Consider the following 17,993-nt stretch of genomic DNA (forward strand, 5'->3'; position numbering starts at 1 on the left):
TCTCTCTCTCTCTCTCTCTCTCTCTCTCTCTCTCTCTCTCTCTCTCTCTCTCTCTTTATCCCCTCTGTTGGAGTTTATTCTGTATTATACTCCACCAACCCAGGAAGCACATTTAGTTGTGGCTTTAAATGATCTCTTTTAGTTCTTTATAATCCCATTCTAGTTTTGATCTTTTTATTTTATACATATACAACTGTATTTTCAAAAATGCATAGTAGAAAACATAGTCTCACTTCCCCTGAGCTACTACAATGCTTAACCGAGTATGGTCATGTACTTAAATCAGTTTTAGCCTTTATGGAACCCATTATAGGAGAGCACACAAGATGAGTCACATATCCCCACCTCATGCAACTTATGGAAGTTAGCCCTCTCTGACTCATGCATAGTTCACTCATTTATGAAGCAAGATGTCATGATTAGACTTGGGCCCTCAACTCAAGATCTCTCAGGTTTATCTAAAAATAAGTAAAAAACAAATGCTACAAATTGTTGGAATCACAGTACACCACTAATGCGCAGATCTTTTCCAGGGACTTCTGTTTCCTAGTCTTCCACGCTGTGTGGCTCTCACAAGAACATTAAAAGCAGAGCGGTACTGTGTTGTTTAAGAATCCTTGGCATTCTCAGTGGGGACCAACTAGACTTCATCCTCCCCTCATGAGTAAGCCCAGAGAATGTAAGGTGATGGAGCTCTGTGATCTTTAACCTCAGCATTCCACTCACTATCGAGTATCTATATATCGTACCTGTATTACTGATCTGTTAATTTCCTATAAACAATGATTAGCCCAATACTCAAGTACACAGTCAACCCTAACCACTCTGTTATTGCATATCCTCTGTTTCCAAGTATGGAAGTACACTGGGCCCCATTTTTCACCCAAATGAAATCTTAAGATTTGTAGTTGCTGTTCTTTGTCAGGTATGGGCTACAAACACTTGGACATCTGCTGCTGACTTCTGAGGATATTTAACAAAAGGCTGCTTGCTTTTCAGTGCTAGGGATAGATCACAAGACACATCTAACATTCTGAGACAAAGATGTAAAGTTATATAGAATATACATAAAGCTATGGCACTCATTGCCTCAGCACACCAATATTACTATGGTAGTTTGAATGGTGATAGGCTAGGACTTCTAATTTGTTTATTCAGTCTTTTCAGAAGTCAATCACAACTAGTTACAATTTCTCTTCTGCTTGAAAAGCTGTTAAATGCCTAGAAAGGTCACTTAGTATCAGTATCAGGGACACTAAAACTCTAAGGTGGGAGGATATTTCCCTTGTTTCTACTCTATTATACCACCAGTACAAACAAAAATGTTCCTACACATGCATACACCCAGAACAACCATGTACATCCGTTCAAATATGGTCAAGCCTACTTCATGAAACTGCTTGTGGTTTAAGGTTTTCAAAAATTGGTTCTGGGAAAACAAGGCCTCAGGGAACTACCTATATCTCCGCAGAACAAAAAATGAGAGGGAAGGGCTAACTGCTACATTTGTTTGCCCTTGGCCCCATAATGGCTCTCATGTGCTGGGATTCCCATCTGATGAGAAGAAATGACACGGAGGTCATGGATAGACCTCACGGTCCACTGTGAAAGCTCTTGAAGGACCTTCAGGCCCCAGAGCTTCTTCTCAAAGAGGCCACCATCTCCAACAGCAACAGACGTCCCATCAACCTCATTTTCAGGGATCTTCTGCTCCAGCAGCACCATTAACTCCTCTAGCTGGTAGGCAAAGGCAGAAACCTGGAGCAGAAGAGTATGTATTGCCTGATGGAAGTCACCTGCAGCTGGGGTGAAATGCACCCTCTGGTCTTCTAAAAGCTTGGCCAACATCCCGTGGAAGGTACGGTAAGCCTGGAGGTTCTCTTGGAGTCGCTCTCCCTCAGTCATCTCACTCCAGCGATCAGTGCTTGCCACTGGCACGCCATCCACAGAATCCAGGTTGATGTTTTTATTCAGGCCCTGATGCTTCACCTGGCCAAGGACAGAGTACAACATATGCTCCATTATCATCTCAACCCCATTCTCCAATCACAAATAAACACTCACTTCTGTAGTCAATGATCCAAGGTGTAAATAGAAACCTTTCATTTGGGGAGCCATGATCTTGCAGCACTACCTTAATTTCAATCTCCCCAATGTCCACTCTCACAGTGAGATCAATCCTTTAGAATACAATAGGAACTGGCTTTAATAGGGTAACCATTAGTCTTATAAATGGCAAGGCTTTTCAAGTTACCAATTCTCAGAGAACATAAATTTGTAACTTTACCAGAGGCTTGGAATATTATCATAGCAGGACTTTAGATGGAGGCCTTTCATGAGAAAACAAGTCAAGAACTCCATGGTTAATTTAACATTTTCACAAGACTCTAGTGGATATTCTAGGGAATCTTTTTAGTTACAGGTATACTTCTGATGTAGAAAATTAAAACGTACATAGGTAGTATACTGTTCAGAGGGAAACTAAACTTTCTCTAAAATCCCATAAGGTTCTTCCTAATCCTACAACCCTTTTATTTACAAAGCTCAAAAATTTTATGAAGAACCAAAACTTAAAGTCTACTGTCTATCCTGGTAAGGTTCAGAAAAAAGGCAACCAAATATTCCATCTTCTCACTCAAGAAAAGACCTGTCTCAAGATAGTTAAGGTTACATGAGTTTTCTCAGAGAAGCCCTGCCAAATTATAGGTGTTTAATATATGAATGACCATTAAGACTAGAGCTTTCATAACTGGTTATGGGGTTGGAACATGATGGTTAAGAGTTGAACTAGAAGAGTTAAAAACAGACAACAGCAAAACAGACAACTTACGTAAGATTCCATAAGAGCAGTCAGGTCTGAGCGAATCTTCCTTGCTAGCCAGATAGAACGGCTACAAAGGTCCCGGCGGTGCAGGGTCAGAGGTGAATTCTCTGCAAAAGCCATCCCCTAAATCAACTGTCCCAGGAAACAAGTGAGCTGGTTTGCTTCTGTCTTCACAGGGCCAAATAAGAAATGTAACTCCCACAGACTAACTCCACTGGGCATTCTCTAATGGGATTGTGCACCCCCATCCCCACCCCCTGCCTGACTCAGAGGTGGCAGCAAATTCCTGGCTGTGGATTTTTGTGCCTGTGGAATCAAAGAGCCCTTTTAATCAGTCTTTTTCCCCCCACAGTGTCTGCCTCCATCTCTCTCCTCCACTCAGTATTCAGCACTTGTTTTTATGTCATTGTTTTGCTTTTGTACTTAGCAACAAGGTCACTATCACACTAATCCTCATGACACCCACCCCTGCCTAATAGTCTGTTATTTACACATATAATCTGTTGATTTTATTCTGCTTTCTACAGCCTAAATTTTTCTTTAGCATGGCAAAGTAGATTATTAAGTGCCATTTATCAAATGGGTCAGATAATACGCTCCAATATTTAAACTTCATGATTCTTATATTAATTCTGGGCTAAATATTAGTATTTTTTGGAGGTAAAAGAAAAGTGTTCTCATTTGATATAAAAAAAACTTTCCTCAAAGAAGTTAATCCAATAAACTAGACTTGTGTTCCTACACTGGTCTTTGGGTTTATTCTCCCCCTTCCCAACTTTATGACTTCTTTGTACAGCTTCTATTTTGTGCAAGAGACAAAGACTATGTGATGCAGGTCTTTTGTAGCATCTTTCCATTCCTATCCCTTATAAGGTTAAACTTGTTTATAATTAGCTAAAGGAGCATCTCTAATCTCAATCATGGAGCCTTCCTAGTAGCTACAGGATGTGAAAGGCACTGTTTAGGCCTGTTCTCTCCCAAAGGAAACACCCAACCCTACTGGGTAACATTTCTCAGGCAGTTTTACTCAAGTGACAACACGCTTCTTTTTCTTCCCAGTCCCAGTCATACTCCATGCTAACAAGAGAATGAACAAGGTTTTGAAGTGAGGACAAAAGAGTTAAAAGGTGCTTACAGAGCTTTCGTTCTATTGTACTGTAGTCAGTGGGTGATGCTGTTGCCTGAAGTTTCCAAGTTTCGTCCTCAAATGGGTCAGTGACTGTCCCTATTTTATATCAGATGTTGCCAAGAAGTTCAAACATAGACCATCTCAGGAACGAATTGACATAGGCAGACACTAAATGAGGAATGACTGCCACTGAACTTTTAATCAAAATTAGACTATGTTTTCTTTTTTAAATTCTAACTTGATATGGGTATTAAAAGCGTTGTCAAGAAGCACTAATGTTAAATGCAACCAAGGTTCTGTCATTATCAGAGTAAACTGTACTTCATAGTATCTTTAATAACCTCAAGCAAGCAACTGAAACACCCATTTGGAGTCTGCCAAATACAGAGCTATGAGGCATCTCAGCATTAGAACCGCTACCCAACTTTCAATAAAGAGCAAATAGCAGCATACAAAAGCCTACCCTGGAGGCATCTGTTTTCTTCATTTAACAGCATCAACTGTTTTACTCTTGGATGACTAACTCAGTACAACCAAGGAAGACTAGTTGCTTCCAGGAAGACAACTTTTATTTTTCTTCTTTACATACTTATTTTGAATATGATTACCTAGATTAAGAGGAAACAAGATTTTTAAAAGCAAAGTATCCCTTTTATTATAATTTTTTTACATAACTTTTAAACCTAGATCAAGTAACCACCTATCTCTCATCACAGGAAAAGGGTCGGTCCTGCATATTTCAACAGGCAAAAAAAGCTTTTAGGAAATATAACTGCCCCATTACAATGTTCTGATTTTCTTGAGTATATGGAAAATTGGAAGAAAGACAGGAGCGAAACTGTTCTGTAGCAAGGTTGTAAGACCTCACTTAGGTTGGTGGTAGAGTTCACAATCTTCCTCCGAACAGGTGCGAGGGAGGTCCAAGTGCTCTATGACGATGTTTTCTGTGCTCATTCCCAGGACTCCCAGCCAGTGTCCGACTAAACCCTGTAAAATGTGTAAGGGTCTAATTATGCAAAAATATGCCAGCAAGGAGTATGCACAACTCCCAGAAATACCGAATAATTATCACAACTATATCCATAAAATTTGGAATTCCAATTGAAAATGGAGGTATGACTAGTTATTTAAAAGATAGTAAGATATGATTATGAAATATCTATCAATTTTTAAGATTAAAAGGACTCTTTAAAGACAATTAAATGAGTGGCATGGGAATAAAGGAATTGGTAATGGTGCTTAGTTTGCTCATATAGACTTTTACTATGCTAGCACTTGTTCTCAAAAGAAAAAAATAAAGTTCATGAAAAATATTTTAAAATTTATTGCAAACCGCTACAATAATTTATTGTCAGCAAACGGTAGCTATGAAGATGACCCAAGTCCCCTTTTCGCCCCCTCCCCCAAATGAGAGGACAGGAAATTTCTAATTATTATAACTAGTTGCTTTCGTGGAGAGGGGAGTGAGGTACAGAAAAGAACATATTTCTCCCCGTCCCAGAAAGAAGAGATGTTTACAATGCAGTCTGCTTTTCTGTGGGTGGCTATATTTGATGAGTAACCACTCTAAATGAAATCAGCCTAAATGTGAAAAGCAAAGGCTAAGTGTAGGATACAGATATTAGGTAGAGAAACAGTATCATGTAGAGCAACTCTGCTGCAGTCCCATTTATAATTGCTCTTACAGTATTTCCAAATCTGTGTACCAATGCACCAAAGTCAATGACAAAGTCAAACTCTGTGGGGCAGGAAAGCCTATCTTCATGCCTTCTCTCCCCTGATATGGGAAGGATGGCAAGTCTGCAACACTTTAGAGGAAACAATAATGTGTTTAAGATTGTTCCTGTAGGTGTCTTCCGCCCTCCTCCCCGGCATCCCAACCAGTGATATTGGTGGGTGTACAGTAAGCGTCTTTCAGAGATGACATTTTTGGGGAAAAAAAAATTAAGCAGAGAAAATTTGATAAACTCCATAGCTTTAGTGTTTGTGAAAAACAAGCTGTTCCTTATTTTGTTCTCAGACTCTTAATTTTCCCAACAGTCATCATGTATTTCTGGTAACTGGCCAGGTCTTCAATGGCAGATTCTGAAGCACACAGGGAGGAACTGCATTCCTAATTCTCAAAAAAGTGAGCTCAATGCTCAATTAGGGTTTTAGTCTTCTGAGAGGTATAAGCATGTAAAAACACAATCTGCGTCTCCCAATGACAGTTATAATCCACAATGCATTAAAAATCCCTACTCCAAGGAAAATAGATAATTTGGGGACAGCCAAAGATATTATCACACAGATTTTTTACCTTTGCTTTTGTCTATTCAAACTTTGTTCCTTCTACAGGGGAAATATGACACACCAGTTTTCTCTAAACCCAAACTCTAGAACTCTTAATTTTGTCCTTCATGAATGACAGGGTCTGGTCTTCCACTAATCAAGAGCTGGAATAACCAATGACAAAACCAAACCACAATCAAAACAAGGGGCTGGAATTAGGTCAGCAGGGAGATTAATGCACAGAAATGGTGAGGACAAAAAGAAAAAAATTCACAGAAGAAAAAATCTTTTGTGATTCAGACCTTGAATAACATTCCTCATCCCCTCAAATCCTTGTGTATCTCCAAAAGCACTCTAGTTACCACAAACCCATCAACCTTCCCTAAGGCTTCCAAAAAAGCATTAGGCTACTGTAGTGATTCTGTTAGTGCTGAGGACCAGCTTTCTGTAAAGGCCACTGGAAAACTATGATTTTAGAGGCTGGCTGTGCTTCTTTAACTCTAAGCCTTGCCTTCAAAGTACCTCTTATAGGAAGGATCCCATGTCAGAATAATCTACTCTCCCAGCCCCACAAAACATAGCAACAAAGACCCCCCCCCCAAAAAAAATCAGACTTTCCATTAATAAATAAGGAATCTCAGGTTCCACAACACAAAAACACACATGTTCAAAGTGCAAATTTCTGCCATTAGCCTGGGACTTTTCTCACTGACATAGAGCCCTGTCTTACAGTCAGAAAGACTGTACATAGGGCAGTCCCCTCTTTCTTGGGAGCCTGCTTCCAAGCAATTGAGCACCATTAAGAGCCATATGGAGGTTGAGGAGGGGGGACTGAGGTGCTGGGATCCACTGAAGGGGAGGGAGGTGGTCCCCATGTATCCTTCCTTCCCCAAACCCAGTGAGTAATGGAAGAGGGGTGAGATGTGTGCTGTTTTAACAGCATCCTGCTAAGGGGCTCTAAAGTGCCAAGTCAAGCTGCCAGCCTCCAGAAAATAGAATTATATAATATTTGAGGATAAGTGTTGGTTGTTGCAATGGGGAGAAGCCAGAGCCATAGGGCAGCAGTAGAGGAGAAAAGATTTAGATGATAGTAATATACTACTATGAGTTAAAAGCTGATCCAGAGCACATCAGTTATAGGTTGGGAAAAGGAGATCTGCCGATGAGCAGGAGGTCAGCTGCTGGCTGGAACCAAGTATACTGCTGCTTTTTCAATGACCTTTCTGGTAAAGGCAACATCAATATTTTAAGGATAAGGGAGGGAAATTCAGGAGAGGGGGCGAAAGGGAGGGAGGGATGAGACAAAGTCTCTCTCTGTGTGAGTTGTGTGTGTGTGTGTGCTGTGATCCACAATGCAAAGAGCAGGCCCTTCAGTTATTTTACTAGATTTTAAATGCTTTAAATTTTTTTTTTGTCCTTTTTTTGTCTTTTAAATACAAAGTCTGCACTGTCCCAGTGCCCAAAGTCTTCCTTTGCACTAAGGTCCAGTAGAGTCTGAATCTTCAATCAGAACCTCTGTGGTAGCACCGAGTATATCCGAGTTCATGACCAGCCCTTCAGTGCCCCCACTGCTGCCGCTTCCCACAAAGATCTTCCCGTCAGCCATAAGGCTCACCCGTTCTGTCCCACTGCAGTATGACTTTGACATCCCTTCAGCTTCTAGCAGTAGGCACTCTCCAGATGTTGAGTTTCCCAAGGGCTCAGGAAGGAGAGGAAGCCCCTGTGCATCTGCAGGTTGTGTCAGGGGCTCTGGATTAGTGCCCAAGATATCTGTGCTGGTGATGAGGGCGCCTGCATTGGCTGCCAGAGCTTCTGCAATCAGCACCTCAGGGTGGCTTTTTGCTTTGTGTGCCACTACACTGTCCTTCTTCTCAAATTTTTTGCCACAGATATTGCAAGAAAATTGGTAGAAGGAGTCTGCGTCATGCTTCTTCATGTGCCAATTAAGGGATGCCTTTTGTCGACAAGTAAATCCACAGATCTCACATCTAAAGAAAATCCAAAGGAAATGAATGATCAAGCAGAACTCTATCAAGGGCCAAGTGAGAACTGAAAAAATGTATACACATACTAATCTGTAGCACATACATTTTATGAATAGGAAACTACTAGATGGAAATCTAACTAAAAAAATTGTTTGCTTAAGAAACAGCAAAAAAGAAAATTAAAAAAAAAAAAAAGAAAAAGAAAAGAAAGCACAGTCCTATCCTCAAATATATAGGCAGTATAAACTGGGTTCTGTGGCTTATTTCAAAAAAGGGGGCTGGGCGGGGTGGGAAGTGGTTAAGGCAGAATAAATTCTCAAACTAATAAGATTATCTAGTCTTTCACTTAGAAAGTCAAATAGCGGTGACAACTGAAATGTTTATAATGGACTACAAACCTCCAAGTGAGGTAAATGTACTCCTTCCTACCGAGATATTCAATAGTAAGTAAATACTCACTGTAATGGCTTCTCGCCCGTGTGAATCATTCGGTGTACTGCCAGATTGTGGGAACTCTTGAAGGCCCGAGCACAATATTCACAGATATAATCCCTCTGGTCTAAGAAGAAAAATAATGTGGTTAATGTTCTATTAAGACACCTGCTAAGTATTTTCTACAGTTTGCAGATGAGCAAGTGTTCTGGCAGTTAGTCTACAGCACACAGCACCCTTTGCAATGTGTAAATACTTTGAGCAAGCTAAATTTAACAACAGAAAGTATTGTTTTGATTGTATTTTTCATCCATGCATTTAGTAGAGTAAAACTCAGCTTAAACTAATGGAAGAAGAGTCAGAAAGCCATAGCGGAGCACTGTGCTGAGCTCCTGAAGTTCAATCGAAGAGTGGGAGGAGTGAGAATATGAGCAAAGAGATCATGACCATGATGGGATACCCACTGAAACAGCTTACCTAAGCTAATGGGAGTTCACCAACTCTGGCTAGACAGGGAAGGAACCAGCATAGGACCAAACTAGGCATCTTGGAATGTGGGTGACAATATGGCTGGGGCAGACTGCGGGGCCACTGGCAGTGGCACCAGGATTTATCCCTACTGCTTGTACTGGCTTTTCGGAACCCATTCTCTTTGGAGGGATACCTTGCTCAGCCTAGATACAGTAGGGAGGGCCTTGGACCTTCCCCAAAGCCATGTGCCTTACCCTCTCTGGGAAGTGGATGGGGTTTGGGGGAAGGAGAAGAGAGGTGGAGGGGAGGAAGTAGGAACTGGGACTGGTATGTAAAATGAAAAAAAGATAGTTTGTTTTTAAAATAGAATAAAAAATCAGCTTAAAAGACAATCCTAGAAGCCAGTATTACTCTAATACCCAAGCTACATATAAACAAAAACACAAAAAATAAAACTACAGGCCAATATCCCTGATAACACATAGAAGCAAAATAAAATACTTGCAAACTGAATACAGACACATCAAAAAGATAACCCACCGTGATCAAGTTGATTTTATCACAGAGATGGAGGAGTCAATATATATAAGTAAATAAATCATAAAGGGGCTTAAAATTAAAAAAAATCACCATAAGATCATCTCAGTAGACACATGAAAGTTTTTTACAAAAAAACAAACATTTGACTATAAAATTTAATAAAAGCATCCCAAACACAAACAGTAGAGACAGGACAGCATTTTCATGAAATTATACTGGAAAAATGAGATGCCTATTGAAATCAGGCCCATATTTACCACATTCCACAAAAATGAACTCCAAATGGATCAAAGACCTCAGTATGAATCATAAAACAGTGACACTGCTTGAAGAAAACCTAAGATATAGCTGTAGAAAAGACTTTCTGACTATGACTCTATTTGCACAAGAATTAACAACAACTGACAAGTGGCGTTCTCTTAGAGTTTTACTGCTGTGAAGAGACACCATAACCATAGCAACTCTTAAAAAGGGAGATATATAACTGGGGCTAGCTTATAGTTCAGATTTAGTTCATTAATGCCATAGCAGAAAACATGGTGCCATGCAGGCAGATGTGGTGCTGGGGAGGTAGCCAAGAGGTCTACATCTGGCAGCACAAAGAGACAATGACCCACTCTGGCTTGAGTTTATGAGACCAGTGACACACTTCAACAACACCACATCTACCCCAACAAGGCTATACTTCCCAATAATGCCAATCCCTATGAGCTTATGGGGTCACTTTCATTCAAACCATCATAAGCATGTCATAATATCAAAGCTTCTGTACAGCTAAGAAAACAACTGAGTGAAGAGGAATCCTACAGAGCGGGTAAGAACCTAAGCCTGTTACACATTTGACAGAGGGTAAGTATACAGAATATATAAAAAACACAAACAAAGAATCAAGAAAACAATCCATTTCAAAAAATGGACTATCAATCTGAAGAGAGTTGCAAAAGAAGAAATGAAAGCGGCTAAGAAACATCACAAAAAGTGTTCATCATCTTCAGCAACTAGTGAAATACAAATGAAAACAATTCCATCTTATCCCTGCCAGAATGACTAACAAAACAACTGACAACAAATGCTGAGTGGAGGAAGGAACCTTCATCCACTGTTATTGGGATTTGCAAACTGATGCAGACACTTTGGAAATCAGTGTGGAGAATCCTTAAAAATCTAAAAATAACTCTACCACATGGTCCAGCTATTCCACTCTGACAATGCCCAAATGACTTGACATTCTACTCTACAGATGCTTGTTCAGTCATGTTCACTGCTGCTCTAGAGTAGCTAGGAAAACAGAACCAAACTTAAAGTCTTTCAACTGATGAATGAATAATGAAAAGTGGTACATATATACAATGCTCTATTCACTTGTGAAGAAAAATGAAATCATGAAATTTCCAAGTAAATGGATGGAACTAGAAAATATATTGAGTTGGGTAACCTGATGCAGAAAGACAAAAGTTCTCTATCACTTGTGGTTCCTATCTCCAAATCTTCAGATATCAGTACATAAACTGGAGTAACTAGGCTAGTATCAGCACTCAGGAAGCAGAGTCAGCCAGATCTTTATATGAGACTACCTAGAGAGTTCCAGGCCAGCTAGGGCTACATAGCTAACCTTGCTTCAAAAAACAGAAACAAAACCCACTCACACAAAAAATCTAAGTATAAATAAAGAAAACTGGTTAGGATTTTGTGGTGGTCTGAATGAGAATAGTCCTGTAGGCTTACATATTAGAATGTCTAATTCTCAGATGGTGAACTACTTAGGAAGGATTAGGAGGTATGGCCATGCTGGAGAGAACTCACTGGGGGTTGGCTTTGAGGTTTCAAAAGCCCAAACTAGGCACAGTCTCTCTTTTGGCTTGCAACTTGTGGACTACATATGAGTTCTCAGCTACTTCCCCAGTGCCATGCTTACCTCCTGCCATGACAATGGACTAATACTCTGACCTTGTAAGCAAGCTCCCAATTAAATGCTGTTCTTTAATAAAAGAAAGCATTTTTTCTTTTTATTAAAAGAGGTACATCGGTAATGCGGTTTTCTCATAGCAACAGAACAGTAACTATTCAGACATTAGTGCACTTTCTGTCGGTTTTATTTTTTAAAATAATTTTTTCAGATTGTCACATAAAAACAATCTAACATAAAAACAGCCCAGATACAAACAATATGATTTTCTACTGGAACAAGCTGATCCATATCTAAACAGTAAACATTCCATTTCAGGTTAAATGATAACTACATAATATTTCAAATAAATTCAAATGCCACTTGCATTTATTTCTTTATTTGCCACCCTGCATCTTCTGCACCATTCAAGTATTTCCTCATTCTATTGTAATTACCTTCGTCATTTCAAGTTTCACAGAAACTTAATCTCGCATAATGTGGAATCAATGACATAAAGGATCATTGCACTATGTTTCTACTACTTGGTTAAGGAGCCAAAGAACTGAGGTATGTTGAATAATTTGTTTAAGAAACAATACATTTTCTATTCTACTTAAAACTACTTGAGGGGGCTAGAGAGATGGCTCAGAGGTTAAGAGCATTGCCTACTCTTCCAAAGGTCCTGAGTTCAATTCCCAGCAACCACATGGTGGCTCACAACCATCTGTAATGGGGTCTGGTGCCCTCTTCTGGCCTGCAGGCATACACACAGATGGAATATTGTATACATAATAAATAAATATTAAAAAAAAATTACTTGATGAAATCACAGTAAAAACATCTTAAGTCATCAACAATATCTAATACTCCTTTCCAAATAGTTTTAACATGTGTAGCAGCTCATTCAGGAGGCTAAGGAACAAGCCGTTTTTCCTCAAATTTAAACACATAACAATCACCTTGGACATACTAATGAATATGCTGATTCATCACACATGAGAGAGGTGAGCAAAAACCTAAATGATGCCAATGCTGGCTATTCTGTGTTGCACACTACACAAGGTTTGAAAAAACAGTTCTAACACAGGAGCAAGCGCATCACTCAGTCCTGCTTAAAAGCTTCTTGACTGCCAGATTAGAACATTTTAGCACTCATGAAGCACAGCAAATGTGTGGGGCAACCACTTGATAAGTTACATTTACAAAGAAGGCCTGTATAAACTAATTTTTAAAGGAAAAACTAACATTCTGAAATTATATTAACCAAATTAAAGTTTCTCATAGTAGTTTGTGGTATTTAGCTAAAATAGTCTAAGCTAGCTGTCGGGAAGACTTTCAGTGGGACAAAAACAGTATAGAGGGAGAACAACAACAAAAATATGGCCCATATTCAGGAGCAAAATAGCAGACTTTTTTTTCTTCCTCAGTTTATATAGTATGAAGAAATGGTTGTAGATCTTGGGGAAATTAATGTCCAAGAGTTCATATCCTGGTATCTTGCAAATGTCTACTATGTTGCAAGTTCGATGTGACATACAAAAATGTTATCTCATTTCATATTTATTATAATTAGCCTGTAATAATGGTATCTGTAATTTATAGTTAAGGAAAAATGAAAAGTTAAGTAACTTGCCTGTGTGAGAGTATGTACATCATTATCAGCTAGGGGAGGGACATATTCTTTCAAGGGGAATTTTTAGTCTTACTATCCAAGACTGAGGAGAGAACACATGTAATTATCAAATGTGAGATATACCATTTTGTACAATATACTATTAATAGGCAACTCAATTCATATTTAAAGCAGAACTTCACTAAGACTGTCAGTGGTTATAAATGAATAGAATTTGAGCCTATTCCATAATACACATTAGTCAGCTTCTGTTTTTGAAGTGTTTATATAGGAATTAGCAACAAGTTCAGTAACTAGTTTTTATGATCTCCACAGATATAATCATCTCAAGCTATTTAATAAAAAAACATAAATGAAAGCAATCTCCCTTTACTGTTTAGGCTTTCTCACTAATGTTCAACCTACTTTTATTCCCTAATAGCTACTGCCAACTATCTTTGCTGATCAGTAACTGCTTGAAACAGAATAGAAAGCTATTTAATTAATTAGGTGATCATTGGCAAACTGTTTAAGTCTTCTAAAGTCCTATATTCTTAAGTATAAAATATGGCTTAGTGGTGTTGAGTGGAGAGATTAGCACAGCTATGTTAAGTTCAAAGCTGACATAGAATATATGCTTAGTAAAAGATTAATAGCCCCAGTACAAAAAACTTCTCAGAAGCCAAGTAGTAAAAGTTCTAAAGCATTAGCTCATTACAACCTGTAATACTCACACTTTTTTAAAATTTAAATTATTATGTTTTGTGTGTATGGTGTATATAAAGGACTGAAGTTGAAGTCAAGAGTCTTTTGGGATCGCTATCTATTCTTTGAGGCAGGATTGCTCACAGATCCCAGAGAGCACTGATTCCTGCCAGTTAGCCAGATTGCCCTAGAGATGCTATTTCCCAAATTTTAGGATTAAAGGAAGCCAGCTGCCTGGCTTTTATATGGGTCCTAGAGTATCTCTGATCTCTGGTCCTTATGCTTGTGGGCAAGGGCTTTATTCTATCAATAAGGTTATTTTAAGACAAGAAAACCACTGAGGGTCAATCCCAATACCTGGGAAACAATGGTAGGATTGGTGGGAGTTTCAGGCCAGTCTGGTCTCCACAGTGAGTTTCAGGACAACCAAGACTTCTTAATGAGACCCCCTATCTCCCCTATTTCCAGCTTTTAAAACAGATTCTATATATGTAGTCCAGCCTGGCCTGGAACTCAAACCCCTGCTTTAGTTTTCTCAGTGCTATTTTCCCACTTTTTCCCATGCTTGTCAACTAGGTCCTTTTAAAAAGACTTATTTATATTAGAAATATCTTGCTTCATTACCAGACTATAATGCAATGCCCTAATTGCAGTTCACTTGGTTACATGATAAACCTTTTACTTAGAAATGTACCTGTATGATGTTTGGCATGTCGCAGAAGTTGTTTCTGGAGCCTGAAGAGTCGTCCACAGGAAGGATGGGGACATACATATTTTTTTTTCAGCAAATGCTGGTACTTAATGTGGTGCTAAAATAGCAAAAGGAAAGTGAAACAGGAAAACAATCTAAATAAAATAAAAAGTTCTAGCAGAATAAAATGGTAAAGAACACAGGAATAAAATAGACCTGGGTTCCAATGTGTTCCTGTCACTCACTAGCAATGTGATCTTAGAAGTACTTAAAACATTTCAAGTTCTAGTTTTCATTTGCAAAATAAAAACACAAAATAAAAATGGGTATACCAAATGATACATGCCAAAAACCAAAACCAAAACCATACTCCAAAAGTAAGGTCTTAGTTTCATACTTACTGCTAAAGACTAACAGGCATTTCCTAAGCAACATTTCACTATTTCAATTCCCTGTTTCCTGCCATACTGCACATACCCTGAAAGCCAGCCAGTTAAATATCTAATCATTTAGAGAAAAACCTGAAAAGATCAAAAATAAAAAAAAATAATTTTTTATACTATCTCGAGGAAATCATTAGTTTGTACACTATATTCTTTGTATCCTAATACATATTGAAGTTAAAACCTATTAGCCTGTGTCTTTCTGTATTGTTTCAATAATCTGTTATGGGAGACTTCTTCATACCACTTTGGGACATAATGTAACACTGTAAAAATCCAAGTAAAGTCATGTACTCAGGGAATAGAATGTGCTAAGTTTTAAGTGTATCCACTTCTCCACCCCCCACTGGTTCCTGTGTTCAAAACTTAAACCTTCAATGCAATAATGCTGACGTATATTTACATGTTCTGTCTTCAGAAATTGATTAAAATTGTTAACAAAGTGAACCCAGATCCCTGTTTCTCCTCATGCTTCCTTCTTGTCCTTCAGTCTTACACTCTGTGAAGAAGAAGACCCCTTTCCAGACGCTGGTACCATATTCTTAATACTTCTAAGGGACTTGGGATCAAAAGCTAATAAATTTGTTCTTTAAATTACTAGTCTCAGGTATATCTGCTAAAGGAGTACAAGTGGAGTAAAGATGATTTATGTAATTTTATACTTAGCAATATTTTTCTTCATATTTTATGTCAATGTTTACAAATGCTATACAAATCAACATCTTAGGAGACAAGTAATGGACACTGCATGAAAGACTGTCTTGTTTAACAACTTCACTGACCTGCAAATAGCGAGGGTGAGCCAGAACAGTTCCACATCCTTCCATCTCACAACGGACATATTGGATTGGAGGTTTTTTTCTATTACCAAAATGTTAGAAAAAAAGTTAGCAGGAGAAGTGGTATTCTATATATAGTGTGATGTTTAATATAAATTATCTATAGTAACACATAGGTTTCACAAAATTTGTACAAGTAATCAAATTGCCAAATATTCAAGTTTATAAACAGCATGAATAAGCTAGTAACCTGCAAAAATTAGAAAGTACTGAAGATTTCAGACAAATTAACAATTTGCAGTGAAAATAAAAACACATCATCTGTGCATGAAGGACATAAAGAAAACCACTTTTGTGAAATTTTAAATAAGCCACGCCTCTTCTGTTTATAAAAGCTAAAGTAATCAAACACTTACCAAAGACTTAAGGTATAAAAAGAAGAGCAGAAATGCCTCACCTCCTTTTGGGTAACCGTGGACTTTTGTCATCTTTTCTCCTTCTCCCTCTCCTACAATTAAGAAAGAGTAGTTGACTCAATATTCTAGATGAAAGCTAATAGAATGGCTGAAGTACATTCCAGAGGCCCAAGAACAGGTGGCAGACACAGAGCATAACCAACACAAAAAAACAAAGGCATTTGGTCTCAAGCAAGATTTACTGAGGTAATTCCACTCATAAATTATTCTTTATTACAAGGCATTACTATGAAATATCTGGCTAAATTTCAATAATACTTGAAGACTAGCTAAGTAAAGAGTTTGCCATCTCAATGCAATTAATTAAAAAAAGACAAGAAGACAATAAAATACTCTTATTTCTGCAACAAAGTGTGTGCTACATGGAAAGGTTTTACAGAATCAAGTCTTTTGCATCATTTAATCTATTTATTAGTTTTTGAGAATACACATCTGAGATTATTTTTCTGGCTTTCTCTATTCCTCTGTATCCCCATAGATACTGACTGCCTTTTGTTCATTTGGACTTACTGATATATTGCTTTGCAATGAAACAAAATCAACAACAATACAACCTTTCAAAGTTGTTCCAAAGAAACTCTAAGTTGCTTAACATTAGTATTTTACACATTTATATACCCCTTTTATATGTTTGGGTTTTTTATTTGATGGCGGGTCTCATTATGTAGCCCTGGTTGGGCTGGAATCGGGTATGTAGATTAGGTTGGCCTCACACACAAGGCTTGTCTCTGCCTCCCAAGTGCTGGGACTAAATCCATGTGGCCTCATGCCCAAATGTGCGCGCACACACGTGCATGCATGCATACACACTCTCATGTAACTTGAATTCTGTCTACTAGTGATTTTAAAAGGAAGGTTTCCACTTTTAGTAGAAACTGCCTACTCACTTCCTAGGAGGCTCTTCATCTTCCCTAATTTCATTCTCCTCTTCTTTCACCTCTACTTCTACTTCCACTTTTATTTCTTGCTTTTCTTTTTCTTCTTTCACCTTCCCTGATTTTCTCCGTGGTTTTGGGGTTTCCCTGAAAACAGAAAAAAAATCTCAACACAAACATTCTAACAAAGACTTCATTAAAGGCAGTATATGATACCAGGTTGAAGCTTAGGGTTTATCATTATCTCATTATTCTAACACTGTAATTCTTGGGTTAAAAACCAGATGTTATCAATTGTCCACACCCCTAACCTCACAGCAAGGGTGCGTGTGTGTGATGTCCATGGGAGAATACTGCTTTATACTGGTTAATTTATGTCAATTTGACACAAACTGGAGTCATCCCAAGGGTGAAACTTCAACCGAAAATATGCCTCCGTAAGATCAGGTCATACTGTCCATCAAAATCCCAGCAGAATTCTTCAAAGACCTTGAAATAATGGTACTCAATTTCAGTTGGAAAAGCAAAAGACCCAGGATACCCAAAACAATCCTGTGCAATAAAAGAACTTCTGGAGCCATCACAATCCCTGATTTCAAACTCTACTACAGAGCTACAGTACTAAAAATAGCCTGGTATTGGCATAAGAACAGACAGGACCAATGGAACTGAATAGAAGACCCGGATATCAATCCACACATCTTCAAACACCTGATCTTTGATAAAGAAGCAAAAAATATCAAATGGAAAAAAGAAAGCATATATAACAAGTGGTGCTGGCATAACTGAATATCAACATGTAGAAAAATGAAAATAGACCCATATCTATCACCATGCACAAAACTCAAGTCCAAATGGATCAAAGACCTCAA

General features: G+C 38.4%; 2 protein-coding genes across 5 annotated transcripts in view; both read right to left on the reverse strand.

The window, feature by feature from the left end:
• Window positions 1–36: 36 nt before the first annotated feature.
• On the reverse strand, window positions 37–4,354 carry Cntf (ciliary neurotrophic factor). The gene is made up of 2 exons (XM_005351994.2): window positions 2,831–4,354; window positions 37–1,989 (listed from the first exon to the last, which is right to left on the reverse strand). The coding sequence occupies exons 1-2, from the start codon at window positions 2,942–2,944 to the stop codon at window positions 1,501–1,503; spliced, it is 603 nt and encodes a 200-aa protein (XP_005352051.1). The 5' UTR covers window positions 2,945–4,354; the 3' UTR covers window positions 37–1,500.
• A 228-nt stretch (window positions 4,355–4,582) lies between these two features.
• The window catches only part of Zfp91 (ZFP91 zinc finger protein), a 30,418-nt gene continuing 17,007 nt past the window's right edge, over window positions 4,583–17,993 (reverse strand). For 2 of the 4 annotated variants that reach the window (XM_005351996.2, XM_026781160.1), the window contains 6 exons: window positions 17,134–17,268; window positions 16,228–16,278; window positions 15,774–15,852; window positions 14,552–14,666; window positions 8,669–8,768; window positions 4,594–8,212 (listed from right to left, as the gene is read on the reverse strand). In XM_005351996.2, coding sequence (XP_005352053.1) covers window positions 7,702–8,212; window positions 8,669–8,768; window positions 14,552–14,666; window positions 15,774–15,852; window positions 16,228–16,278; window positions 17,134–17,268 — 991 coding nt within the window. In that variant the 3' untranslated portion in view covers window positions 4,594–7,701. Of the gene's footprint in view, window positions 8,213–8,668; window positions 8,769–14,551; window positions 14,667–15,773; window positions 15,853–16,227; window positions 16,279–17,133; window positions 17,269–17,993 lie in introns of all 4 variants that reach the window. The other 2 variants (XM_013348067.2, XM_005351995.2) reach the window with 2 other exon arrangements.

Source organism: Microtus ochrogaster, chromosome 8, assembly GCF_000317375.1.
Source record: "Microtus ochrogaster isolate Prairie Vole_2 chromosome 8, MicOch1.0, whole genome shotgun sequence".
NCBI classification, from domain to species: domain Eukaryota; kingdom Metazoa; phylum Chordata; class Mammalia; order Rodentia; family Cricetidae; genus Microtus; species Microtus ochrogaster.